Here is a 25,934-nt window from a genome sequence, read left to right on the forward strand (position 1 = left end):
AACTTCTCTGTGCCTCAGTTACCTCATCTGTAAAATGGGGATTAAGACTGTGAGCCCCACCTAATTACCTTGTATTTATGCCAGCGCTTAGAACCATGCTTGGCACATAGTAAGCATTTAACAAATACCATAATTATTATTATTATTAAAATATTCAGGGAACAAGAGAGGGTAATAAGCCAGGTGGGGAGACATTTATAGTGATATAGCTCCTAACCTGTAGGGTGTGGTCATCTCCTTGGGCGAGTACTGGAAAAGAACTTAATAAATGATCTGTAAATCTGTGGGAAAGCGTACCCCATGGTACAGCCATTCAAGTTTCATCCCACTTTTTAAGAAATACATCATGGCTGTATCATGGAGTACATCTATATATCATACGTAGTGAATTGATATCATCAGTCGTATTTTTTGAGCACTTACTATGTGCCAAGCACTGTATTAAGTGGTCGGGAGAGTACAATTCAGCAGAATTAGCAGACGTTCCCCGCCCACAACAGGTTTACAGTCTCGAAAGTGAGACAGACATTAAAATCAACTACGGATGTGTACATAAGTGCTGTGGGGCCAAAGGTGGGGTGAATTAAGGAGCGCCTTTGGTGCCTATTCCAGAAGTGGCTACAGAAGTCTTATTACAATTGTGCTTTCAAATTTCTTTCCAGTGTCACTCTTTGCTCCCGGAAATTTACAAATCTCGGAAGAATGGTACAACCGTTTCCGCGTCACCTGGGACCCTCCGCCAACACCGACGACAGGCTACAAAGTTGTCTACAAACCTACAAATAGTAAGAAAATATTAGTGAGTCCCTTCCTGTAGGCCCCCTTTCTTTTTTAAAGACTACCCCATTTACCGGCACATTGCCTGTGTACTTAGAGTAGCTTTTGTGATTATCTAGGTATGTATAAGCATTTGGATCTGGTTTAGTTTTTCCCCTTTCCCCTGAGCATTAGACTAAATTGCTCTGCTTCAGCTCTGATTTTTTAGGGTATTTCTGAAGATTCTAGGAACTTCTCCCAGATTCCTTTCCCAGTGACCCTTGACACACCACTGTTCTCACTGCTGCCTGGTTCATAACTGCAGTCCTGGCTTTTGGGAATCGGGATCTGAGCCATTGTAGAGGGTTCAGAGCCTCACAAGATTCACTTTACTATTGGCGGTCCAATTCCCATGCTGATGGCAGAACAAGTTCTCTGATGGATGTAGTGTTCACTACCATACTGGGATTCAAAGCATGCTCAGTCTACTGTCCCAAGAGAGAGCAGAGGTGGAAGATTTTTTTTTTAATGGTGCTTGTTAAGCCCTTACTCTGGGCCAAACACTTTATTAAGTGCTGGGGTAGATTCAATTTAATCAGGTTGGACAAAGATCCTGCCCTACACGGTGCTCCCAGTCTTAATCCCCATTTTATGGATGAGATAACTAAGGCATAGAGAAGTGAAGTGACTTACCCAAGATCCCACAGCAGATAAGTGGTAGAGCCAGGAATAGAACCCACAGCAGATATGGTAGAGGCGGGATTAGAACCCAGGTCCTTCCGTCTCTCGGGCCCGTTCTCTGCCCACTATGATGGGCAACCCAAGAAGGGAAGGGGGGCAAAGAGGAGTCATTCATTCATTCGGTCATATTTATTGAGCGCTTACTATGTGCAGAGCACTGTACTAAGCGCTTGGAAAGAACAATTCAGCAATTGAGACAATCCCTGCCCAGGGGAGACGGACATCGAAACAAGTAAACTAGCATCAGTAGCATCAAAATAAATAGAATTATAGAGAAATACACATCAAAACAAGTAAACAAGCATTAATATAAGTAAATATAATTATAGATATGTATATATATATCTCTTCTCCTCCATCCTGGACTAGGCAACCACTTTTCTTGGCCGGCAGAGACCTACAACTCCACTGCATGTTGCTCCTGGGCAAAGAAAGCCTAACTGACCTCTCCGCTCATGCTTCTGTGGTGGCCACAGGGTTCCCGTGCCGTGGAGATAGGATGGCCCCAAAGCAGTTCCTAGGTCTCATTAAATCCTCTCTCCGGGAAAGAACAGTCTGCTCCACCCTTGGTTCCTTATTGTTTTTCTTTAGCTGAGAAAGATCACACTTAGATCTTGGCTGCAATTTAGCACAGAATCAATGTCCACTCTTCCTGCACCTAACTCACCCCGCGTCCCACTCCAACCAGCTGAACTACAGCTATGCCGCAGGTCTTTGCGAGTTCTGGCAAGTCAGTCGAGGCCGGGTGGATCTCTCTTCTGTCCTTGTTGGCTAGATTAGAGACGCAGCCTTTCTCTTGACGTCCATGTTTGAGATTTTGGCTTCGTCGAAGAGGTCAGAGGGAGCAGACCTGCAGAATTTGGTTAAGAGACAGGAGCAAAGGCTCCCAGGCTGTGAAACCAATCCTCTCTTTCTTGAGCATGTAAATTCTGCAAGGAGCTAGGAGAGGGAATGATGGTCATCAGTGTTCTATAAATTTAATTCTTTGCCGATATCTTTATAAATAAAAACCTTTACCTCCTTCCCTCCCTCCCATTCAGGTACTGACCCAGCACTCGAAATTTTTGTGAGAGATTACGTTCACACCATTCTTCTCCAAAACCTGGCCATGGGGACGGAATACAATGTCCAAGTGTTTGCCTCGTACTCCCCTGACTTCAGCGATGCTCTGACCGGTGTGGCCCAGACTTGTAAGTATGCAGTGTTGCCTGAAATCTAATAAAGCACCCTCCCCAAACCCCACCACCTCTTTCCCGCTCCCCGCATCTCCTCTCCCAAGAATCTTCCCCTTTGCTAAGTTGGCTGATGAATTATTTTTTTTCAAGTGGCCTCGGTTTTAACCTTTCTGGTTGTGCGTGCTGGAAAAGAGCAAGTTTTTGTAATTCAAGAAGGTAGTTTGTTATTTCTTGGCGTATCAGAGCTGAGATGGAATAGTTCACAGGCACTGGGAGTGGTAGGAGGCTGCTTCCTTCCACAGCTTCCCCCGATTTCCTCCTGCTCCCCATCTTCCTGTTCACCCGTCTCTATCCCGATTGCAAGCATGTTAAAAGGTCTTCTGAAACTCCACCTCCTCCAGGAAGCATTCCCTGATTAATCCCAACTTCTCTGGTCATGTCAATCCATCAGCCTCCCTTGGCCCTCGTGTGTATTTTCATTTATCTATTCATTTTTTAACTTTTATTTTTCCTCAATCAATCAGTATCTGTATTGGACATCTGCCGAGTACTGAGCACTGCACTGAGCCCTGTGGAGAATAAAAACAGTAGCTAGACACATATTTCATACCCTCAAGGAGATGCCTATTCAATAAAGGAGACAGATGAAAATGATTATTGGACGGTAAAAGGAGTAGGAAAAGTAAGACTAATGAAGAAAGTAGTATAAATATATCAGTGAAATAGCAAATAAATGAGTATCTCAGTATATAATCAAAATAGTCTTAAGTAAATTTCCTTCTGGTCCTACCGTGTGAAAATATTTATCCACATTTGTGCCTGCCTGATTTTCCCCATTAAGCTCTCCCAGGGTAAAGACTCTGTACTTTTATTGAGCACATCCAAATGTCCAGTACAGCACTGTGCACACAGCAGATGCCCATTTCAATGCCCTGCACGCATTAGCCATCCAGCACAGTGCCACTGTCAGTGTTCCATAAATACTGATGATGCTAATGATGATGGCTTCCTACTGGGGAGAGCCTTATATTAATTTGGAAAACTCATACAAACCTTCATGACTCTTCCTTGGAGAGCTTTCATTCAACAGGATTCATCTAAGAATTCATCAGCCAAGCAGTCATACTTATAGAGCACTTACTGTGTGCAGGACACTGTACTAGGGTCTTGAGAGAGTACGACATAGCGGCATAACAGACCCATTCCCTGCACACATATTGAAATGGCATCGATTTAGCTCCCCAAAGGGCGTGCTAAATTTTCATCGCTGAAGTGAATTTCCTGACTTTATTTCCAAAGGGGTGAAGAAGGGGTGACTACTCTGGATTCATTATTATTATTATTCTTGTTCCTTGCAGGGCTCTTGGGAGTGACTGATCTTGATACTTACCAGGCCCAAGCCACGAGCCTATGTGCCCACTGGAAGCTTCACAACCACGCTACAGCTTACAGGGTGGTGATTGAATCTCTCCAGGGTAAGACCTCGCTCGGCTTGTGGCTCGGTGCTCTGTCCTCTATTTGCCTGTGCCCTGAGGAGGGAAGGTTACGGCTAAGAAGATCCAGGAGCTGATTTCCCCTTTTGGGATTCTTCTACAAGTCCACGGTGCTTGGCTTCCTGCCAGAGTTTGGAGCTTTTTTAAATTTTTTTTTTTAAATTGTATTTGTTAAGGGCTTCCTATGTACCACCAGGCAGTGTACTAAGCGACGGGGTAGATACAAGATAGTCAAGTCGGATCCAGTCCCTGTCCTGCATGGGGCTCACAGTCTTAATCCCCATTTTACGGTTGAGGTAGCCGACAGAGAAGAGAAGTGACTTTTCCAAGGTCACGCAGCAGACAAGTGGCAGAGCTGGGATTAGAATCCGGGTCCTTCTGACTCCCAGGCCCCTGCTCTATTCACTATCCCTCTATTCTCTAAACTCACTGTGGGCAGGGAATGTATCTACTCTTGCAATGTACTCTCCCAAGTGCTTAATACAGTGCTCCGCGTACGATCGGTGCTCAGTAAATACAATTGAATGAATGAATCCAATAGGCCCACATTACTTGTCCTTTAAGGGGTTGTTTCCAGAAAGGGGAGTTGGCTTCGAGCCATTCCATCCCGGGTTTGAGAACTTGGTTCCCAGGTATGATTGTGATTTTGTCAGGTTCTTGACAAAGCCAGCAGCAGGAAGGATGCTACTCGTTCTGCCTTTTCCAAAGTTCCGAGGGGCGGGCGATTCCCCGCTGCCCTCATTCCGGGTGAACCTTTTGGGAGCAGAGTGCAACAACTGGTGATGAATGGGTGGGAGAAGAGGGTGCGTGTCTGTGTCTGTCGCGTTTGTGTGCGTTGGCGGACGAGAGGGGGTTGATTTTTCCTGCAGAGGCTTAAGTGGAATGTACAGATTTACGTCTGTATAAAGGATGATCCGTAGGATGTTTAAACTCCAGCAATCAACCCACTCTAAGTACCCTGAGGGATAGAACCTTGCGGAATGTTGTTCACAGGGGAGACCGTTGATTCATGCATGCTTTACCTTTGGACTCCTATGATATTCATTCTGATTCCTACAGACAGAAGGGCTTGATTGGTGAATTTTGTGAGGGGATTGAAAAAACCCATATCTTGCATATTTTAACTGTAAAATGAAGAGGAACGGGCTTACACAGGCATACTTTGCCTTTAAAAGGAATTTCAGTGTCAGGTAACGCTCAGACAGATGGTCATGGAAGATTTGCTAAATTGACGTAGCCATTGCAATGGGTGCGAACTACTGAAATTCAGTTAACTGTCGCGTGGAAAGTACAATAGCAGTTTGCTTCTCTACGTGCCCTGCAGCTGCTGGGGCAGATGCCCTTGGCTTGGAGATCTGCAGCCAAGGCAACCGATTTAAGTGCCTTGCATGCAGTAAATGCTCGATAAATAATAATGTTGGTATTTGTTAAGCGCTTACTATGTGCAGAGCACTGTTCTAAGCGCTGGGGGAGATACAGGGTAATCAGGTTGTCCCACATGAGGCTCACAGTTAATCCTCATTTTACAGATGAGGGAACTGAGGCCCAGAGAAGTTAAGTGACTTGCCCACGGTCACACAGCTGCCGAGTGGCAGAGCCGGGATTCGAACCCATGAACTCCGACTCCCAAGCCCGGGCTCTTTCCACCGAGCCACGCTGTCCTGGCTGGATGGATCGATTGTTTCTGCAGATCCCTTCTGGCGAGAGTTAGGAGGTCACAATTCCTCTTTCTTCCGACTGTTGGAATGGCCAGAAATTTGTGTGCCTGATCTGTGGATGGCTCAATTGGCTGAGAGTGAACAAATGAACGATTCAGTTTGTTTCCTGCTAACATTTATTAGGAGATAATTTTTTCATCCTGTTGATCTGCATCTCATTCAAGCAGCCTCCAGTGATCTTACTATTGTCAGTCAACTTGATAAACAGCTGGGAGCTTGTTTGCAAGCGAAACCATCCAGGGAGGGAAATGGGTATTTTAAACTGATGGAAGATAATAATAACGCTGGTATTGTTAAGCGCTTATTATGTGCCGAGCACTGTTCTAAGCGCTGGAGTAGACACAAGGGAATCAGGTTGTCCCTCGTGGGGCTCACAGTCTTCATCCCCATTTTACAGATGAGGTAACTGAGGCACAGAGAAGTGAAGCGACTTGCCCAAAGTCACACAGCTGCCAAGTGGCCGAGCCGGGACTCGAACCCATGACCTCTGACTCCAAAGCCCGTGCTCTTTCCACTGAGCCGCGCTGAAGAGTGGTCTGCTTAGCCTAAGCACACGGCGGGATGTGTGACTTTGTTTACAGATGAAGATAACAGCTGTTTACCTCCCCTCTGAAAGCCTGAGACTGAAACTGCTTTGTGCACTTGAGAAGCAACCTGACCTCGTGAAAAGATCGCAGGCCTGAGAATCAAGGGATCTGAGTTCTAATTCCACTTGTCTGCTGTGTGACCTTGGGCAAGTCAGTTAATTTCTCTGTACCTCAGCTTCTTCATTTGTAAACATTTCTTCCCTCCCACTTAGACTGCGCGTTTCATGTGGGACAAGGATTGTGGCCAACCTTTTTTTTTTTAATGCTATTTGTTAAATGCTTACTATGTGCCAGGTACTGTTCTAATCACTGGGGTAGATACAAGGCAATCAGGTTGGACACAGCCCGTGTCCCACATGGGGCTCACAGTCATGATCCCCATTTTACAGATGAGGTAACTGAGGCACTGAGAAATTAAGTGTGTGTATGTGTATACATGCGTGTGTGTATTGGGTCTTCCCAGTCTATGACCACTTTATCATGCTCAAGAAGAAAACTAGCCTCCTGCTGCTTTCTGCGGCCTTTTCCTGTGGCCTCAAATGACTCTCCAATCTGCAATAGACTGGAAGTTGGGAGAAAATTCCCCATCAGATGTGTTTTCCAAGTAATCTGCAAGGCAGATGACTGAGAGCGCTCAACATGCATGTCGTTCCTCCTCTTCTGTTGAGATAGTACCCAATAGGATTCCACTCTCAGAAGGGGTTTACAGACTTGTACCATTAAGGATCCGGGCACTATGGACTGAAACCAAACTCCAAATTCTTTAACGTCTAGTCACTGATGGAAAGCCAACTAAAGATGAATGGAAGTACATCTGACTTGATTAATTTTGATCTACCCCAGAGCTTAGAACGGTGCTTGACACACAGTGCTTAACAAATACCATAATTAAAGTGGAATATTGAAGCCTATAATCTAACCAGCGTTTGTTTGCCGTTGTCCAGTCAACAGCATCAAAGCTGCCTTTCCAAAGGGGAGATTGAGTCTGCCAAATTACTAAAAAAAGCATTCAGCACCCAGTTGGCACTCATTCTTTCATTCAATAGTATTTATTGAGCGCTTACTATGTGCAGAGCACTGTACTAAGCGCTTGGAATGAACAAGTCGGCAACAGATACAGTCCCTGCCGTTCAACAGGCTTACGGTCTAATCGGGGGAGACGGACAGACGAGAATAATGGCAATAAACAGAGTCAAGACGTCCTACTAAATGAATGAATGAATAAGACCCTGATCACCTAGTCTCCATTTTCACAGAAATGTGGACAAGAAGAAACCCGCATAAATGACGCCAAGAGGGTTCGATAAAACCTAACAAAGAACTTGGACTGAAGTAGATTCTAACTCCTGAGGGGATTGAGAAATCGCAGATCATGAAAAAGAGTAGCAATCAATCCATCTCGTTTATTGAGTGCTTACTCCATACAGAGCATTGGACTAAACGCTTGGGAGGGTTCACTATAGCGGAGTTGGTAGACACGTTCCCTGCTCAGAATGAGCTTTCAGTCTAGCATGGGAAACAATCATTACCATAAATAAATCAATCACAGATATATATATATGTGCTGTGGGGCTGAGGGAAGGGTGAAAAGAAGGAGCAAGTATCAAGTGTAATACAATAAGGCCTCCTTTTTCTGCTTCACCCCTCAATCTGTCCTAGGTCAATTAGATGTTCACCTCCTGGAGGCAGGATGTTGATTAGAGAAGCAGCATGGCTCAGTGGAAAGAGCCCGGGCTTTCATTCAATAGTATTTATTGAGCACTTACTATGTGCAGAGCACTGTACTAAGCTCTTGGGATGAACAAGTCGGCAACAGATAGAGACAGTCCCTGCCATTTGACGGGCTTACAGTCTAATCGGGGGAGACGGACAGACGAGAACGATGGCAATAAACAGCATCAAGGGGTAGAGCATCTCGTAAAAACCGATGGCAACTAAATAGAATCGAGGCGATGTACAATTCATTAACAAAACAAATAGGGTAACGAAAATATATACAGTTGAGCGGACGAGTACAGTGCTGTGGGGATGGGAGGGGAGAGGTGGAGGAGCAGAGGGAAAAGGGGAAAATGAGGCTTTAGCTGCGGAGAGGTAAAGGGGGGATGGCAGAGGGAGTAGAGGGGGAAGAGGAGCTCAGTCTGGGAACGCCTCTTGGAGGAGGTGATTTTTAAGTAGGGTTTTGAAGAGGGAAAGAGAATCAGTTTGGCGGAGGTGAGGAGGGAGGGCGTTCCGGGACCGCGGGAGGACGCGGCCCGGGGGTCGACGGCGGGATGGGCGAGACCGAGGGACGGCGAGGAGGCGGGCGGCGGAGGAGCGGAGCGTGCGGGGTGGGCGGTAGAAAGAGAGAAGGGAGGAGAGGTAGGAAGGGGCAAGGTGAGGTAGAGCCTCGAAGCCTAGAGTGAGGAGTTTTTGTTTGGAGCGGAGGTCGATAGGCAACCACTGGAGTTGTTTAAGAAGGGGAGTGACATGCCCAGATCGTTTCTGCGGGAAGATGAGCCGGGCAGCGGAGTGAAGAATAGACCGGAGCGGGGCGAGAGAGGAGGAAGGGAGGTCAGAGAGAAGGCTGACACAGTAGTCTAGCCGGGATATAACGAGAGCCCGTAACAGTAAGGTAGCCGTCTGGGTGGAGAGGAAAGGGCGGATCTTGGCGATATCATAGAGGTGAAACCGGCAGGTCTCGGTAACGGATAGGATGCGTGGGGTGAACGAGAGGGACGAGTCAAGGATGACACCGAGATCGCGGGCCCGAGAGACGGGAAGGATGGTCGTGCCATCCACGGTGATAGAGAAGTCTGGGAGAGGACCGGGTTCGGGAGGGAAGATGAGGAGCTCAGTCTCGCTCATGTTGAGTTTTAGGTGGCGGGCCGACATCCAGGTGGAGACGTCCCGGAGGCGGGAGGAGATGCGAGCCTGAAGGGAGGGGGAGAGGACGGGGCGGAGATGTAGATCTGCGTGTCATCTGCGTAGAGATGGTAGTCAAAGCCGTGAGAGCAGATGAGTTCACTGAGGGAGCCAGAGGTCATGGGTTCGAATCCCTGCTCTGCCACTGGTCAGCAGGGTCACTGTGGGCAAGTCACTTCACTTCTCTGTGCCTCAGGTCCCTCATCTGTAAAATGGGGATTAACTGTGAGCCTCACGTGGGACAACCTGATGACCCTGTATCTCCCCCAGCGCTTAGAACAGTGCTCTGCACATAGTAAGCGTTTAACAAATACCAACATTATTATTAAGTTGACCTTTGTGGGAACTGGAGATGCTGAAGAGAGGGCTTCCAGTTCCTTGAAACTGTGTAGGTTTTAATCTTCCATCTGAGTCCTGAAACTATCCTCTTCCTTCCATGAAACAGCTCCGGTCCCACCCATCTTGGACACAAGGTTGCTGTCGCGTGGAGAAAGGGGATTAGTTTTAGGTCAATCAACTCAGATGCTTTGTGCTTTAAGACGGAATCATTAGGGCTGGATCAGATGAGCCAAAGACTAGACGGATACCATACTAGTTTATGTAATCCCTCATTGTTTGGCTTGGACAGCATCCAGAATCTGTTTTGTGAGTGTCTTCCTGTCCCAATCCCCCATCTTGTATTGGTTTCAGATGCATTTTAAGCACAGTGCAGCTCACTTTTTTTTTTGCCAAGGGCAGAAGTGTTCCAGCTGACCAGGAAAATTGCCCATCTGAGAGCCACTTCATGTCCCATCTAGCCCCGCAGATGCTCTTGGAGGCTCTGGGGAAACCCCAAGTATCTGGAAGGACTAGGGAGAGACACTCTCATTATTCCCTTGGGGTGCCCAATAGCAGCCATCCTGTAAGAAGGACAAAGGGGTGCGAGCCATAGATGCGGAGCTGCGGGAGAGAAAGGAGGAGCCGATCACAGTCGGTCAGGGGCAGGCGTCCCACTCGGCCTTAGGTCCTCCGGCCCGGAGCAGCCATCTTGGAGGATGGAAAGGGCCAATTTTTCCAAATAGAAAAATCTAAAAACGCTTATATTAACCATCCAAGATTGCCATCCAAATTTTTTTCCTAGCGCACTCTGTGTCCTGCAAATGATATGAGGGCTTTGCAACACGACAACCCACCTGTCAGTATCCCTGATGGAACCGGCCCAAGAGCCGTGGGGTCAAATAAGTGGGGAGACAACTTTCGAAAAACTCGGTCAGTTGTAATCCCAATCTCCATGGCAGAAGTGACACGATGACAAACCCGCTCCGGCCTGGGTTCCAGGACTGGGGTGAGCTCGTTCCAGGCTAAGAAACCCTTGAACAAACAACCCGTAGATAAGTTCCCACTGGAGAAAAAACCCCGAAGGTGCCAGCTCCCAGTTCTCCCCTCCCTCCGTCTCCTTCCGGTATCATCCCAGGTTTCTGAAGTAGGATGTGGTGTTAAAAGAGTGCTGGAAGCAGGAATGCTGGATCCTGGAAATAAAGTTCAGCGGGAATGGGAAACGGGGCCAAGGAATGCTTGGTCTTCTGGATACTTCTGGATGAAGAAGCAGGAATGCTGGATGCCTCAATAAAGTTCCGCAAAAATGGGAAAGAGGGCCAAGGAATGCTTGATTTTCTGAATACTTCAGGATGAAGAGGCTATTCCCTAGCAGATGGGACGAGCACCCTTGCCTGGTTGTTGTGTGTTTGGCGTGGCAGAGGATGGGTGGTGATGAGAAACTTACAGGGTTCTGCCCCTGGCAGAGCTAGTACCCACCTGCTCCGAGAAGCAGCGTGGTGTAGTGGCTAGAGCACAGGCCTGGGAGTCAGAAGCTCCTGGGTTCTAATTCTGACTCTGCCACTTGTCTGCTGTGTGACCTTGGGCAGGTCGCTTCACTTCTCTGGGCTTCAGCTACCTCATCTGTGAAATGGGGTTCGAGACTGTGAGCCCCACGTGGGGCAGGGACCGTGTCCAACCCGATTTGCTTGTCTCCACCCCAGCGTATAGTATAATGTCTGGCACATAGTAAACACTTAAATACCACCTGAATCTCCACTTCCCCTGTGTGGCTCCATGCATGCCGGGTAGAGAACGTAATCAGTTTAGCAAGGATGGCGGGGGGGATCCTTCACCCCCAGCCCTCCAATCTGGGTGACGACCTTTCCGACGGGAGATCCGGTCATCGGGGCACCTTCAGGACTTGAACAACGGAGGCGCAAGAACGTTTGACTTGACCCTGCAGGATTTGCAGGTTATTGCCTTGGAGCTTGCCAGAAGCAGCAGCAATTTACTGAGCACCCAAATGCACCACATTAGGCACTTGAGAAAATACAACATAAAGAAGAGATCCATTCCCTGCCCTTCAACACTTTTATAAATAATCAGAATAAGTGATTAAATGCAAGTATGAAGGATGAGTATAAATACATACAAAAGTGTGAGAGATGGCCAGTGGGTTGGCATGATTTGGGGTGTTTAGAGGTAAATGGAGAAGGCTTCTTGGAGGAAGGGTGATTTTAGGTGGGCTTTGACACTGCTAGATTTGCTGATGTGTGGGGAGAGGAAATTTCAGGGCAGGACTTCCTGTTCATGGAAGTGGAAGAATCAAAAGGAAAGAATAGTTTAGACGGTCAAAGAGAACAAGCTAGGGGAGAGGCAGCTGAAGAGAGCAGATATTCATCAGTTACCATGGGGAGAGGCGGTGAAGAGCCTGGAAGTGGATTATGAGGAATTTATTTGCTAGGTGCGGAGGGAAATGGAAAGCTGGAATTGGTGAACTAGTGGCACGGGTACCTTTTGTGTAGTGGGTGGGGGTTGAATTTGACCCAGTTTTTAAAGTTACCAATCAACTTTTTAATTATCGGAACTGTTTTGTCTTCCTGCAGACAGACAAAAGCAAGAAACGGTCTTGGGTGGAGGCACAGCCAGGCACTGCTTCTTCGAACTTCAGCCCAATACAGAGTATAAAATCAGTGTCTATTCCCAGCTCCAGGACATCGAGGGGCCCGGCGTCAGCATGATGGAAAAAACTCGTAAGTGAAGTTTGTTCCCTCAGACTCTCATTTGCGCAGGAAGGAGGAAGGGAGGATATTTTGCTTTTGTTTTAGTTACCCTATTTTGCTGCTCATCCGTCCCATTTCATTTAGAGAGAATAGAACCATTGGGTTCCAGCACTATCAACTGTCTTCTAACAAGGAGTTCTCCTCTGGTCCTCATTAGCATCCTTTGCTCATTCTCGGGCAGTGCTCCATTACGAACCGCAAGTCCCCAAGATGGAAAAAGAGTCCAACGCGATGGCTTTTTCTGGGACTGGTGACCGTTGAGAAAACTTTTGCAGGATGTGTTGGAGAGTTTTATTCACCAGGACTTGACTTCAAAGCGAGGGCACATTACCAGAGCCATGGAGTGGGAGATGAGGGGAGGGGTTGTGGGGGCTGCTTCTAATTCTGTTGGACTCAAGTCAAGCCCATTCTCTGACCCTGGTTATTGCTGCTAGCGTAAATGGTGTGACTCTTCTGAGTTGGTTCCAGAAATGCTTCCCTGAAGACAATAAGACTTTTCTCCACGCCCTTTATTCAAGGGCTTCTGAAGGGGATCAGTATCTGGAAACAGTTCCTCTTACTCCCTATTTCTTGATTTAAAGATCGCAGCTGTTTTTCAAAATATGCTGAAGGTTCTGTTACCTGGTCTGCTTGGGAAATGGAGCTGCCACTTAGTTAAATAATTCCAGTTTATATTCAGAAGAGACACCACTGATGATAAAATTCACTCATGAGAGAAAGAGTGTGTGGCAAAGAGGCCAATGAGAGATTTGCCAAATTTGAACACAAATAGGTTGTCTCCTGTTGTGTTGTCATGCTTAATGTTTGCAGTGTCCGGTGCCGTTTTCTTTTCTGCTTCCATGTCTCTTGTTCTTTACAAAGCTTTTGGTCTAAGAGAGCTACTCTTTTCTTGATAGCATTGTGCCGGGCTTGTCTGTCCTCAACAAATGAGTCCCAGTTTTAGCTGGGATACAGCATTGTCTGAGGTTTTGTTTCATCAAGCCCCCCAAAGTTTCCCCTACCCTCCTTGCTCTCCATATCCTAGTTTCAGCTTGGAATAGAGCAGTTGTTAGGGTTAAAAAGCAATTCCAATAACCTAAATGCACGGTTGGCCAACAGTGGCTCAAATTCAGTCTCTCTGGAAGCTCCAAGAGGGCCTGTGAACTTGAAATAACCTTGTGTTTCATGAAGCCATCAGGGAGAGCGTGTGCAAAACACTCCTGAGGAACAGATAGCTTGAAGCTAGATTTTGTGGGGGAGAAAGGGGGGAGAAAGAAGGAAAGAAAGGGAGAGAGAGAATTCACTGATGAAAAACAGCTGAAGCAGAACTAAGACTAATCCAATTAGAGAGTTTATGCAAATCTCCCAAGCCTGAAGAAACATTGTTAACCCTGTCTCCACAAAGGATCGGTTGGTCATGATTGTCCTGGTTTGGGGCACAACAGCGGGGTTTAGTACAAAAATCCATGATGGATGATAAAAGTGCCAGATAAACCCAGCTTTCTGTGAATTAACAAACCTCTGTTCTCCACACATTGTTTTCCTGTTAACCACCTGATTTCTAGTGATGCCAATCCATGTAGCAACTTCGGCACTTGAGTGTGTGTGCGAGTGTGTGTGTATGTCTATTTCTCTTTCATTGCTTAGTCAAGTTTTGATCATTTATATCGGCGCAATTAGTCTTCTTCCTATTGTATTTTGGTAGTTTGTGTCCATTCATTTACTCCATCAGGCTGCGGGCCTGGCACCAAGTAAGGACTCTGTAAATGCTGCTGCTAATAATGATGCTGATTTTTTTGATGCTGCATTTGAAACCCTGGCCAACTCATATTAGTCAGCAAGGGCACTCAGTAAATATCAGTGACCTGAGGAGAATGACTGTTTTGTGTTTTTTTTCCAGAGGGCCAGGAAGGGTGTTTGTACCCACTTGTTCTGAAGCACCTGGAGAGAATGACTTTTTTTTTTTTCCCAGAGGGTCAGGCTACTGACTTTTAGCTGAGTTAATTTCTGATGGCTTTGGATGATTAATTTGGGAACAGGGAAACAGGGGCAGTTGAAGCAGGGTTGAATGTTGTTCTGTTAGTCAAACTTCCTATGTCTTGGGTGAGTTAAGAGTAAAACAGAAATCCACTCTTCTGGGATTTCCATCAGTGCTCAAATCACTTTGGAGCTGAGATTTCTCCAAAGGCATAGCTGTTAAACTCAATTTACTGAGAGCTAGCCATCCAGTCTTCACCTCAATTTGAGGAACTCAGGGATCCAGGCTTCTTAGACTATTGCTGCTCAGAGTCCTTGAATTTTGAAAATGAAGACATAGTGTCGAGTGAATGGCTGCTGAACCTATACAATGGAAGTGTCACCATGGTAAAGTATTCTTTCTCATCTTCTCTTCTTTCCAGTTCCATTCCCAACACAACCTCCGGCTATCTCGTCAACCAGCCCTTCTCCTACGATTCCTCCGGCAAAAGAAGGTAAGAAGAGCGAGAAAACAGAATTTGATGGATTTAGGGTTTTTATTATGGTTTCGTTTAATTTAAAAGTTAACCATTTGGCATAAACGGAACAGTCAGTTCTGCCGAAATGCTGCCTGGAACTGGAAATAGAAATGCCAGTTAAAGAATTCAAGTTTATATGTAGTTCTGTCAGCCTTGTTCAGACGATACCACCGACAGTAAAATTTGCCCATGCGTATGTGTGTTTGCCTGAAGAGGCCTTCAAATCTAGCTGATAGCTGTTCTCTCCATCTTTAAAACTCTTCTGAAATCACATCTCCTCCACGAGGCTTTGCACAGTTAATCCCTGTCCTGTACCCCCTCAACTGCTGCTTCAACGCTTTTGCATCACCTAAGCATTTGGATACTCCCCGCCTAGTCCCTCCCCCTCTGGTATTTATGTCCATGTCTTTATACTCCGTTATTTCTTCCTACTTGAAATTTATTTTAGCATCTGTCTCCCGTGCTAGACTGTAAACTCCTAGATAGTTTATACTAAACTCATTTTGTACTCTCCCAAGCGCTGAGTACAATACTCTGTACCGACCCCGTGCCAGTACATACTCTTGACTGATAAATTTTCACTCTGCACTTTGGATAAAATGCTGTTGACAAATTAGGGATGCCTTTCTGGCAACTCACTATGGCCTGGATAAACTGTGCCGTCATATTGGAAGAAGCTTTTTGCGCAGTCCCATGGTGTCAGCCACTTTTCCTTAGCCCTAGGTTTGTCAAGGGCTCAATCCCGATGTGATCTCTGTCCGGGCATCCCTGGCTGTGTCGGGACTCACAAGAGGGAAGAATGCTCCAGTGAGGTGGATAAACCAGGGCACAGATTGATTTGAGCCCCTCAGACTAACCTTAGTGCAATTTTGGATCGGCGAGAACCGCCGCTGTGCAGAAGGGAATGGCTCAACAGGAACTTGGTCGGACATCTACTCTCTTGTTCTAATTAGGATGTGGCTAGTAGATTGCAAAAAGAAAGGGTGAGGAAAAACAAGCAAAAAATGTGTGTGTGTGTGTGTGTGTGTGTGTGTCTTTTAGGGGAGAATACCCTCTTCTGGCAAGCAGCTATAACCTATTCCCTACTGGGATGGCCAGGCCGGGGAGAGCTGGAAAATCTTTGTGTGTATGTGTGAACCCCCTATGAAGCTACACACTTGGTCTTTATTAATAATGTTGGTATTTGTTAAGCGCTTACTATGTGCAGAGCACTGTTCTAACTGCTGGGGTAGATACAGGGTAATCAGGTTGTCCCACATGAGGCTCACAGTTTTAATCCCCATTTTACAGATGAGGTAACTGAGGCACAGAGAAGTGAAGTGACTTGCCCACAGTCACACAGCTGCCAGGTGGCAGAGTCAGGATTTGAACCCATGACCTCTGACTCCCAAGCCCGTGCTCCTTCCTCTGAGCCACGTTTGCTTTTACTCACTGAGGTGCTTCATGAATGACAGTGATAACAATTATTTATATCATTAAGTACTGTAAGCCAGTTAGGAAACAAGGCCCCTTATAAAGAATTTTGCCTTACCGTCGATTTTCCAGCAATATGTCTGTTTTATGGTTTGAGGGATGTCTGAGTGCATTCTGCTTGCCGTCAATCAGTGGTATTTATTGAGTGCAGAACACTGTACTAAGTGTTTAGGAAAGTATAATACAACAGAGCTGGTAGATATTTTCCTTTGCCCACAGTGAGCTTACAGTCTAGAGCGAGAGACAACCATCAGTATAAATAAATGAATTACAGATATGTACGTAAGTGCCTCAATCAAGGAAGGCCTTGTGAAGATGTGACCTTAATAAGACTTTGAAGATGGAGAGGGCGATGGTCTGATGTGTTTGGAAGGGATGAGAGTTCAAGGCCAGAGGAAGGATGAGGAAAAGGTAAATGGGATCGAAGTACAGTGAGTAAAATATGTACATAAGTGCCGTGGGGCTGGGAAGGGGGATGAATCAAGGGAGCAAGTCAGGATGACGCAGAAGGGAGTGGGAGAAGAGGAAAGGCGGGCTTAGTCAGGGAAGACCTCTTGGAGGAGAAGCGCCTTCGTTCTTCATTTAGGTTTTGAAGGTGGAGAGAGTAATCGTCCGTTGGATATGAGGAGGGAGGGTGTTCCAGGCCTGAGGCAGGACATGGTCAAGAGGTCAGTGGCAAGATAGATGAGATCGAAGTACAGTGAGAACGCTTGCATTACTGGGACAAAGTGTCCGGGCTGGGATGTAGTAGGAGAGTAGCAAGGTGATTGAGTGCTTTAAAAACAATGGTGAGGAGTTTTTCTTAGATGCAGAGGTGGATGGGCAACCACCGGAGGGTCTTGAGGAGTGGGGAAACGTGGCCTGAACATTTTTGTAGAAAAATGATCTGGGCAGCAGAGTGAAGTGTGGACTGGAGTGGGGAGAGATAGGAGGTAGGGAGCTCAGAAAGGAGGCCGATAAAGTAATCCAGGTGGCACAGGATAAGTGATTGGATCAATGTGGTAGCGCTTTGGATGGAGAGGAAAGGGCAGATTTTAGTGATGTTGTGAAGATGGAACCGATTAGATTTAGTGATGGACTGAATATGTGGGTTGAATAAGAGCAAGGAGTCGAGGATAACGCCAAGGTCACAGGCTTAGGAGGCAGGAAGGATGGTGGAACTGTTTACAGTGATGGTGCTGCTGACTACAGTGATGGGAAAGTCAGGGGGATGACAGGGTTTGCATGGGATGATGAGGAGTTCTGTTTCGGAAGTGTTAAATTGGAGGTGACGGCAGGACATCCAAGCAGAGATGAAGGCAGAGGGAAATGTGAGACTGCAGAGAGGGAGATTGATCAGGGCTGGAGATGTAGATTTGGGAATCATCCACATAGAGGTGGTAGCTAAGCCACTGGAGTTTTCCGAGGTGATGGGTGTAGATGGAAAATTGAAGGGAACCCAGAATTGTATTTTGAGGACACCCACAGTTAGGATATAGGAGGCAGAGGAGGAACCTGCGAAAGACATTGAGGATGAGCGGCCAGAGAGACAGGAGGAGAACCAGTAGAGGACCGTATCAGCGAAGCCAAGGATGGATAATGTTTTCAGGGAGAAAGAGGGTGGTCAGCAGTGTAGAAGGCAGCTGAGAGGATAAGGATGGAGAAGAGGCCATTGGATTTGGCAAGAAGGAGATCATTTGTGATCTTCGAGAAGGTGGTTTCTTTGGAGTGAGGCAGACGGAAAGTGGATTGGAGGAGATCAAGGAGAGAATTGGAACTTGAAACAGGAGATGTAAGAACTCTCTCAAGGAGTTTGGAGAGGAATGATAGGAGGGAGATGGGGTGATAACTGGAGGGAGCCATGGGGTCAAGGGAGTGTTTTTTAAGAATAGGGGAGACATGAGCATGTTTGCAAACAGTGGATAAGAAGCCACTGGAACATGAATAGTTGAAGATGGTGGCCAGGGAGGAAGAAGGGAGGGGGCAAGTGTTTTGTTAAGGTGGAAAGAATGGGGTCATGTGTAGGTGGAGGGTGTGGATTTTAAGAGAAGATCTCCTGATCTTCTCTTGAGATACTTCTGGAAAGGATGGGAGAGTTGAAGAAGGGACAGGAGGAGGGAGGGACTGGAGAGAAGCAGGTGAGATTTTAGGGAGATCATGCCTGATAGTTTCACAATTTTCAGTAAAGTATGTGGTGAGATCATTAGGGACGAGGGATAGGGGAGGAGGGGGGACAGGGTGTTTGAGGAGGGAGTTAAACATCTGGAACAACTGGTAAGGACAATGGGCATGGGAGTCAAAAAGGATGTTAAGATAATTTTGCCAGGCAGAGGAAAGTTAAAGCATCCAAGAATGAACTTGAGGTGGACAAGGTTGGCCTGATATCCAGATTGCCACCAGCACCTCTCTGCCGCTCATGCACAGGATTGAAGGAAATGGAGGTGATCCAGGGCTGTGGGTTAGTGGTATGAGATCAGTGAAGAGATAGGGGAGCAAGAGGGTTGAGTTCAGTAGAGAGGGTGGTGTCGAGGGTGACAATTTGGTCATCAAGGAAGGTAGTTTGGGGGCTAAATGGGGCATGATGAAAAAAATAGGGTGGGGTCCAAAGATCGGAGGTCTCTGTGAGAGAACACAGATTTGCGGGGAGGAGGTGTTCGGGACAGAAGGCAGGTGTGGAGGTTGTTGTCACACAGAGGGATTTCAGAATCGTTGAGGGTAGAGATTAATGATATGGTATTTGTTAAAAGCTTACTATATGTCAGGCACTGTACTAAGCACTGGGCTGGATGAAAACAAATCAGATTGGACACAGTCCCTGTCCCACGCAGGGCTCACAGTCCCAATCCCCATTTTACAGATGAGATAAGTGAGGCGTGGAGAAATAAAGTGATTAGCCCAAGGTCGCACAGTAGTCAAGTGGCGGAGCCAGGATTAGAACCCATGACCTTCTGACTTCCAGGCCAGTGCTCTATCCACTATACCATGCTGAGATGCAACAATCTCTAATCTCTAGAGGTTGTTCAGTGACTAGAGAGAGCATAGTATCTAGGCCTCTCCTTTTCCCAAGCAGCTGCTTACCCGCTTTTGCCCTACTCGATCAGACCCAGTTTCCATCTTCTCCTTCCTCTTCTCACACATACTTGCTTTACTCATCCTCCCTCATCCCCTCCTCCTCTCCTTTTCTCCCTCCTTCCTTCCCACCCCCTCCGTCTGCTTTCCTCTTTCTCTCCTTCCTTCCTTTCCTCCCTCCCTTGTTTCCCAGCAAATGGAGCCCAGTTGCTTTTGGTTTATCTGCTGGCTCTAGACTGTGAGCTTATTGTGGACAGGGAATGTGTCTACCAACTTTGCTATATTGTCATATTGTGCTCTGCCAAGAGATTAGTACAGTGCCCTGCACGCGGTAGGTGCTCAATAAATACAATCGATCGATTGATTAGAAGGTCAGACCCTAGAGAGTGGTGAAATGGACAGAGGTCACCCTCGAACCACCGCTCCCTCCTCTGCTGCCTCTCTCTTCTCGTGTAAACACACTGTGGGCGGGGAATGTGTCTGTTTATTATTATTTTGCATTGTCCCAAGCGCTTAGTATGGAAGCAACGTGGCTAGAGAAGCAGTGTGGCTCAGTGGAAACAGCACGGGCTTAAGACTCAGAGGATGTAGGTTCTAATCCTGGCTCTGTCACTTGTCTGCTGTGTGACCTTGTGCCAGTCACTTTGCTTCTCTGTGCCTCAGTTACCTCATCTGTAAAATGGCGATTAAGCCTGTGAGCCTCACGTGGGACAACCTGATTACATTATATCTCCCCTAGCACTTAGAACAGCGCTTGGCATATAGTAAGTGCTTAACAAATACCATAATTATTATTATTTAATAATAATAAGGTAACTGAGGCAAAGAGAATTATTTGCACACAGTAAGAGCTCAATAAGTACGGTTGAATGAGCACTGTACTGAGCACTGGGATAGTTACAAGGTAACCAGGTGGGACCCAGTTTCTGTTCCACAAGGGGCTCACTGTCTAAGGCTACCAATCCGTGAAGCCTAAGAACCCTATGAACTCTGAAATACTGGAGAGCCCGGGCTTGGGAGTCAAAGGTCATGGATTCTAATCCCGACTCTAATCCCATTTGTCAGTGGGTGACTTTGGGCAAATCACAACTTCTCTGTGCCTCAGTTACCTCATCTGTAAAATGGAGATTAAGACTGTGAGCCCCACGAGGGCCAACCTGATTACTTTATATCTATACCAGTGCTTAGAACAGTGCTTGCCGTGTAGTAAGCGCTTAACGAATACCATCATCATTATTATTTATCCACTCACTGTGGTTTCCCGTTTGCAGTTTGCAAAGCTGCCAAAGCCGACCTGGTGTTCATGGTGGACGGGTCTTGGAGCATCGGGGATGACAACTTCAATAAGATCACTACGTTTCTGTACAACACGGTGGGAGCCCTGGACAAGATCGGCGCGGACGGAACGCAGGTAAGGCCCCTCCTCAGGGTAGGAGCTGCCTCATCTGGAAGCTGGCCCTCCCTCGTGAGAACTGGAAAAGAAACCAGTTTTCTTCACCGTGGCCAAATTGTAAACCTGCAGAGAACTCGGATATTTCAGGACAAAGGACACAGGGCAGGGAGAGTCCCGAGGGCAACTCAAAAGATTTGGGCACACTATACGACAAGATCCAGACGGATGAACAATGGGTTGCGGGCCTGTGCTCTGCCATCTTGTTTAGCACTCAGTCCCAAGCCTGGGCCTCAGTCCTCTTCTTGCCCCCCATAACACCTGCAGCATGTAGGACTAAGGGGTAGATGGTGTGTACCCAGACCACTCATCCTGAACCCCCTAGGCCCGGAGGCGGTGCTCTTACCTTACGCTGTGACACCAATAGGCATCCTGAGTGTGCAAGTGGGTCTGTTCAGGAAAATCAGAGTTTGGAGTGGAGCAGTGGTCTGGAACTCTTGGTGTCCCTGACAGGAACCCCTTAAATATCATGGCTCGACCACCCCGTGCCGCTCAGAGACTCCAGGTGGCTGCCCTTTGGGATAGGTTTATTGTTTTAAATTCCATTCCATTTCCTACTGCTTCTCCTGGTTCCTGTGGTCTAATGGAAACCACGGAGTTAGAAGATTCAGCTAAATAATAATAATGATAATAATGTTGGTATCTGTTAAGCGCTTACTATGTGCCGAGCACTGTTCTGGGGTACTGCGCTGGGGTAGACACAGGGGAATCAAGTTGTCCCACGTGGGGCTCACAGTCTTAATCCCCATTTTCCAGATGAGGGAACTGAGGCACAGAGAAGTGAAGTGTCTTGCCCACAGTCACACAGCTGCCAAGTGGCCGAGCCGGGATTCGAACCCATGACCTCTGACTCCAAAACCCGGGCTCTTTCCACTGAGCCGCGCTGCTTATCTAAATCTGATAGGTGGAGTATTTGACGGGGATTCAGAGACCGGGGCGTTGTCAGTTTTTCTCCCAACCATTCGGGAACACCCATTAGACACTTCATCTCCCTTAGCATCACCTTCCCCATCTGTGAAGTGGGAACTTATAGGTCTCCCAGGCCCACGGTGGTTTTGCCAACTCCCCTACGAGACTGTGACAATCCAATCAGAATCTCTGCGAAGAATTCAGAGAATCACTAGGTACTTCGATTCTGGTGGCGGGCTCAGGATTCCAGGTGTTCTAAAAATAATTCGTCCCCAATTTTCAAACTGAAATGGATTGGATTCAGTTGACACTAAAGAGTGAAAAAGGCACTCCGGCGAAACTCATAGACAAGAGGCACACCAGGTCCCGCTAGCTAAGGACAAGCTCAGGGTAACCGGCACCTTTTGTCTTCAGGTGGCGATTGTTCAATTCACTGATGATCCCAGGACAGAATTCAAACTCAATTCCTACAAAACCAAGGAGACGCTTCTGGAGGCCATTAAGAATATTGCCTACAAAGGGGGCAATACACAAACAGGTGAGAATAATAATAATAATGTTGGTATTTGTTGAGCGCTTACTATGTGCCGAGCACTGTTCTAAGCGCTGGGGGGGATACAGGGTGATCACGTTGTCCCACGTGAGGCTCGCAGTTGATCCCCATTTTACAGATGAGGTAAGTGAGGCACAGAGAAGTGACGTGACTTGCCCACCGTCACCCAGCTGACAAGTGGTGGAGCCGGGATTCGAACTCATTTGCTCTGACTCCCAAGCCCGGGTTCTTGTTACTGAGCCACGCTGCTTCTGGGAGAGGGGTGTTCTGAATTTCTCCTGTCTCAGAGGTTAATGATAATGATGATGATGATAATAATGATAGTGGTATTTGGAAAGTGATTACTATGTGCCAAGCAGTGTACTAACCACTGGGGTAGATACAAGATAATCGGGTTCCACATGGGGCTCACAGTCCCAAGGAGGAAGAAGAAATGTTCTTTGATAATGAGTCAGGAAATGTCCGCTGGGTCCGGCCTTGCGTTTGGTGAGGCAACCCTGAAGGCAAACCCTTGACCTTCTCTTTCACCTAACCGACCTATTCGGTCTCACGAAATCCTGTCGGTTCAACCTTCACAGCATCGCTAAAATCCACCCTTCCCTCTCCATCCAAACTGCTAAGTTAATTACTGCATCGGCTTCTTTACTGACCTTACTGTCGCCTGCCTCTTCCTACTCCATTCCGTGCCGCCGGTATCATTTTCCCTACCAAAAATAATAATAACTATGGTATTTGTTAGGCGCTTATATGTGCTGAGCACCGTTCTAAGCGCTGGGGTAGATACAGGCAATCAGATTGTCCCATGTGGGGCTCACATTGTTTAATCCCCATTTTTACAGATGAGGTAACTGAGGCACAGAGAATAATAATGATAATGTTGGTATTTGTTAAGCGCTTACTATGTGCAGAGCACTGTTCTAAGCACTGGGGTAGATACAGGGTGATCAGGTTGTCCCACGTGAGGCTCACAGTTGATCCCCATTTTACAGATGAGGTAACTGAGCCACAGAGAAGTTAAGTGACTTGCCCACAGTCACGCAGCTGTGACAAGTGGCAGAGCCGCGTTCCAACCCATGACTGTTGACTCCCAAGCCCGGGCTCTTTCCACTGAGTTAAGTGACTTGCCCAAGGTCACACAGCAGACAAGTGGCGGAGCCGGGATTAGAACCCCCGGCCTCTGACTCCCAAGCCCGGGCTCTTTCCACTAAGCCGCGTTGCTTTGTTCGGTCCACATCTTTCCGCTCCTCAAGAACCAGCGGCTTCCCATCCACCTCAACATCAAAGAGGAACTCCTTACCTTAGACTTGAAAGCTCTCAATCGCGTTGCTCCCTTACCTCACCTCCCTGATTTCCTACTAAAACTCAGCCCACACATCTCGACTACCAACCTACTCACTATACCTCACGATATTTTCGTCTGTCTCGTCACTGACTTCTCACCCACAGACTGGCCTCTGTCCCGGAACGCCCTCCCTTTTCATATCCTAAAGGTGATCACTCTCCCCACCTTTGAAGCCTTACTGAAGGCCCATCTCCCCCAAGAGGCCTTCCTGACTAAGCCCTCACTTCCTCTTCTCCCGCTCCCTTCTGTGTCATCCTTGCAGTTGGATTTTCACCCTTTATTCACCTCAGCCCCACAAGAGCCTGGGCTTCGGAGTCAGAGGTCATGGGTTCGACTCCCAGCTCTGCCACTTGTCAGCTGTGTGACTGTGGGCGAGTCACTTCACTTCTCTGGGCCTCAGTTCCCTCATCTGTAAAATGGGGATTAGCTGTGAGCCTCACGTGGGACGACCTGACGACCCCGTATCTCCCCCAGCGCTTAGAACAGTGCTCTGCACATAGTAAGCGCTTAACAAATACCAACATTATTATTCTATCCATAATTTATTATTAACGACCGTTTCCCCCTCTAGACTGTAAGCTTGTTGCGGGCAGGGAACGTGTCTACCAACTCTGTTATTTTGTACTCTCCCAAGCACTTTGTACAGTGTTCTGCCCACATTAAGTCTTTATCTGTTGCCCAATTGTACATTCCAGGCACTTAGTACAGTGCTCTGCACATCTTGTCTGCCCGTCTCCCCCGATTAGACCGTAAGCTCATCAAAGGGCAGGGACTGTCTCTATCTGATACCGATTTGTCCATTCCAAGCGCTTAGTACAGCGCTCTGCACATAGTAAGCGCTCAATAAATACTATTGAATGCATGAATGGTGAGCACTCAATAAATACTATTGAATGAATGAATGAAGCGCTCAATCAGCGTGATCGATTGACCGATTGACTTCTTCTCTTTCAGGCAGAGCAATTAAGCATGCTCGGGATATGTTGTTTACTGTGGAGTCAGGAATGAGAAGAGGCATCCCGAGGGTGATCGTGGTGATTACCGACGGGCGGTCCCAGGACGATGTGGACAAAATTTCCAGAGAGATGCAGCTAGATGGTAATGCTTGCAGCATTCCATAGAGCAAGGCTTGTTCTTTTGTAAATCGGAGTCTCACGGGCGCAGCCTTTGTAGGACGATTTCAAATATTGCCGCCTTGTTTTTGTAGCCGTGGATTTCTCTGGGGTTTGTTCTTCCTGGAAGAAGACTCTACTGAGCAGAGTCTGCTCAGAAAGTCCTGGAATATATACTACTTCGGTATTCCTCCTTAATGAGCTCTGCTGAAAGCTGGGAAGTGCTTTAGCCCTCAGGGTAATTTTGAGGAATATTTCCCGGGACTCGTGATCCATTCTCGGTCTCCGGGCCTTCTTCTGGGAAAGGGTAAGCTCCTCGAGGGAGTTCAGAGTTGGCACTCAGCTGTGTGCCCTGCCCAGAGCTGGTGCCCAACGTGGTGCTTTGCCCTGAGTTAGCACCCAATATGGTGCTCTACCCAGAGTTAGCATGTTGCTGTGCCCAGAGTCGGCACTCAAAATGGTGGTCTTCCCATACATAGTTAGCACTCAGCACGGTGCTTTCCCCAGAGTTGGAAGCAAGCACAAGACTCTGCACGTATTCAGCACTCAATAAATACTCCTGATGATGATTGGACAAGATTAAAAATAGATCTTCCAAGACAGAGCTTCAAACTCAAGGCCAAATCCTGCAGCAGATTTGAACACTGAGCCACTTGGCTCTCCTGAGGAGAGGGAGAGCAGACTCTAGTGAGGCTGAGGTCGGGTGGTTCTCTGGGCATCTTTGAGGAGCGACCCTGATCCAGGGAAGACCCTGTAAGTACGTTGGAAGGTTAGGGAGGAGTTGGGTTCAGCTTTGACCGATATTATTGCTACGCTAGTGGTGTTCTTTTGTTTTTTGGGGTTTTTTTCAAGTGTTAGCCCTTACGATGTGCCGGGCACAGTACTAAGCAGTATGGTGTTCTGGTGTTCCGCTTCCGGGCAAAGGTATCATAAATCCACTCCTCTCCCTCCCCAGGGTTCAGCATTTTTGCAATCGGGGTGGCCGACGCAGATTACGCAGAGTTGGTGAACATCGGCAGCAAGCCCAGTGCCAGACACGTCTTCTTCGTGGACGACTTCGACGCCTTCCAGAAGATCGAAGATGAGCTGATCACTTTTGTCTGTGAAACGGCCTCGGCCAGT

The 25,934-nt window shown here is 47.3% G+C and overlaps 1 protein-coding gene across 2 annotated transcripts in view; it reads left to right on the top strand.

The window, feature by feature from the left end:
- Positions 1 to 25,934, top strand: part of COL14A1 (collagen type XIV alpha 1 chain) — a 190,959-nt gene that overhangs the window by 93,871 nt on the left and 71,154 nt on the right. For both annotated transcript variants that reach the window (XM_029063526.2, XM_029063525.2), the window contains exons 21-29: positions 663 to 785; positions 2,538 to 2,687; positions 4,031 to 4,147; positions 12,275 to 12,421; positions 14,830 to 14,901; positions 20,718 to 20,857; positions 22,220 to 22,343; positions 24,655 to 24,798; positions 25,768 to 25,932. In XM_029063526.2, coding sequence (XP_028919359.1) covers positions 663 to 785; positions 2,538 to 2,687; positions 4,031 to 4,147; positions 12,275 to 12,421; positions 14,830 to 14,901; positions 20,718 to 20,857; positions 22,220 to 22,343; positions 24,655 to 24,798; positions 25,768 to 25,932 — 1,182 coding nt within the window. The remainder of the gene's footprint in view (positions 1 to 662; positions 786 to 2,537; positions 2,688 to 4,030; positions 4,148 to 12,274; positions 12,422 to 14,829; positions 14,902 to 20,717; positions 20,858 to 22,219; positions 22,344 to 24,654; positions 24,799 to 25,767; positions 25,933 to 25,934) is intronic.

Source organism: Ornithorhynchus anatinus, chromosome 4, assembly GCF_004115215.2.
Source record: "Ornithorhynchus anatinus isolate Pmale09 chromosome 4, mOrnAna1.pri.v4, whole genome shotgun sequence".
Taxonomy (NCBI): Eukaryota; Metazoa; Chordata; class Mammalia; order Monotremata; family Ornithorhynchidae; genus Ornithorhynchus; species Ornithorhynchus anatinus.